The following is a 1,521-nucleotide window of genomic DNA, read 5'->3' as shown; positions in this document are numbered from 1 at the left end:
TATAATAATTATAATTAATTAATTTTTAGTTTCTTCAAAATCCGCTTTTTGTACGGATGGATCTATGACCTCTAAAAGGATTTCAATAATAAGAAAACAAAATGATTTACACATTTACGAAATTATAATGAATTATGTTAGATAAAGGTAATTTGGTTAGTACTACTTAATTAACAATAAACTTAAGAGCTTGCAACGTAATATTATTATTAGACAATTATTTTTGAAAAGCTGAATAGATTTTGTCTGCTCAAGGGTATATTCGTGTGCTGATTTTGTCTCCTGGCAACATGATTCACTTTTCCGTTTTGACTTACAATTAACAAAAGTTGAAATTTTTTTTAACTTACAGAAAAAGAAAAAAATACTTTTTACTCCTTTTTGTAAAACATATAAAATGGCTGATTACAAAGTGGTAACTTCTGATTTCCTTAATGTGCAAATATCTACTTCTAAGGATGATTTTATTCACAATGAACGAAGATTTACTAAAGACATCACCGTTCGAGACTTAAAAGTACGTTTACGAATCGTACCATTATTTCTCTAACGTTACATTATTTTAAGGCAAAATTGGAACTAATGACCGGCGCCAGTTGCAACACAATGCAAATAGAAGCTTATGATAAAGATAACAAACTGGTGTGTAAATTAGCTGATGAAGATGCACTTTTGGGCTCATATCCAATTGATAATGGCATGCGTTTACATGTAGTAGATAGTTTTGTAATAAGAAATGAATTGGACTTTGGAAATGTTGAAAAATATGAAATTGATCCTGAGTTATATGCCAAAAGGCCAGATACTGTCAGGGCATTCCTTGTTAAGAACAAATTAGGTAAGTGTGTACTGCTTGAATCATAAAAAAAACATCAAACTATATGTATTACGTGTAGGACAATATAATGAAGAATACAGAAGGAAAAAGGAGAAACTAGAAGAGGAAGAAAAAAAATTAGTAGAATCAGTTATTTTGGGATCTCGTTGTAAAGTATCTGTTCCTAATGCCCCAACACGTCTAGGGACGGTCACATACAAAGGCACAATTGAAGGCATGAATGGCAACTGGATAGGTGTTAAGTATGACGAACCTTTAGGCAAAAATGATGGATCGTATGTATTATAATTTAATTTTTACGGGTCACATTAATTAAATATCTGATTTTTAACAGATATAAGGGCAAAAGGTATTTTGATTGCCCTCCTAATTACGGGGCTTTCGTTAAGCCTCAGCATATACTTTGTGGTGACTTTCCAGAAGAAAATTATGACTTACAAGAAGAAATATAATATAGAATCTCTGTCATGAAGGTAATTAATGCTATTATTTATTGTTATTCCGATTCTGTTGCAATTTTTAAATTGGAAGTGTTTATTAATTATATTAATATTATACCCTAAAAAACGCTAAATACAATATACAATTATACACAAATAGATTTGAGTTTTAATCAGTCAAAAAAAAAAAGAATAATTAAAAATTAATTATTATTTTCACTTTAAGATATGAACTCAAATCTA

General features: G+C 29.4%; 3 protein-coding genes across 7 annotated transcripts in view; 1 reads left to right on the top strand and 2 right to left on the bottom strand.

Annotated features, from left to right (window-relative positions):
• LOC108738999 (transcription elongation regulator 1) overlaps positions 1-1,521 on the bottom strand; it is a 69,199-nt gene that overhangs the window by 23,877 nt on the left and 43,801 nt on the right. The window lies entirely within an intron of this gene.
• LOC108738958 (ADAM 17-like protease) overlaps positions 1-1,521 on the bottom strand; it is a 9,729-nt gene that overhangs the window by 1,918 nt on the left and 6,290 nt on the right. The window lies entirely within an intron of this gene.
• On the top strand, positions 48-1,432 carry LOC108739010 (tubulin-folding cofactor B). Its single transcript, XM_018472676.2, has 5 exons — positions 48-147; positions 353-517; positions 568-838; positions 897-1,113; positions 1,173-1,432. Exons 2-5 carry the CDS (start codon positions 398-400, stop codon positions 1,288-1,290), a joined length of 726 nt encoding a protein of 241 aa, XP_018328178.1. The 5' UTR covers positions 48-147; positions 353-397; the 3' UTR covers positions 1,291-1,432.

Source organism: Agrilus planipennis, unplaced genomic scaffold (assembly GCF_000699045.2).
Source record: "Agrilus planipennis isolate EAB-ADULT unplaced genomic scaffold, Apla_2.0 scaffold134, whole genome shotgun sequence".
Lineage (NCBI taxonomy): Eukaryota > Metazoa > Arthropoda > Insecta > Coleoptera > Buprestidae > Agrilus > Agrilus planipennis.
Note: the sequence above shows the minus strand (reverse complement) of the source record. Positions and strands in the feature narration are given on the sequence as shown.

Bases quoted from the DNA above. Each gene is read 5' to 3' on its own strand.
- LOC108739010 (XM_018472676.2), top strand. From the start codon at position 398: ATGGCTGATTACAAAGTGGTAACTTCTGATTTCCTTAATGTGCAAATA. The intron at 839-896 runs GTAAGTGTGTAC...TATTACGTGTAG, and splicing joins CCTTGTTAAGAACAAATTAG to GACAATATAATGAAGAATAC. The intron at 1,114-1,172 runs GTATGTATTATA...GATTTTTAACAG, and splicing joins TTAGGCAAAAATGATGGATC to ATATAAGGGCAAAAGGTATT.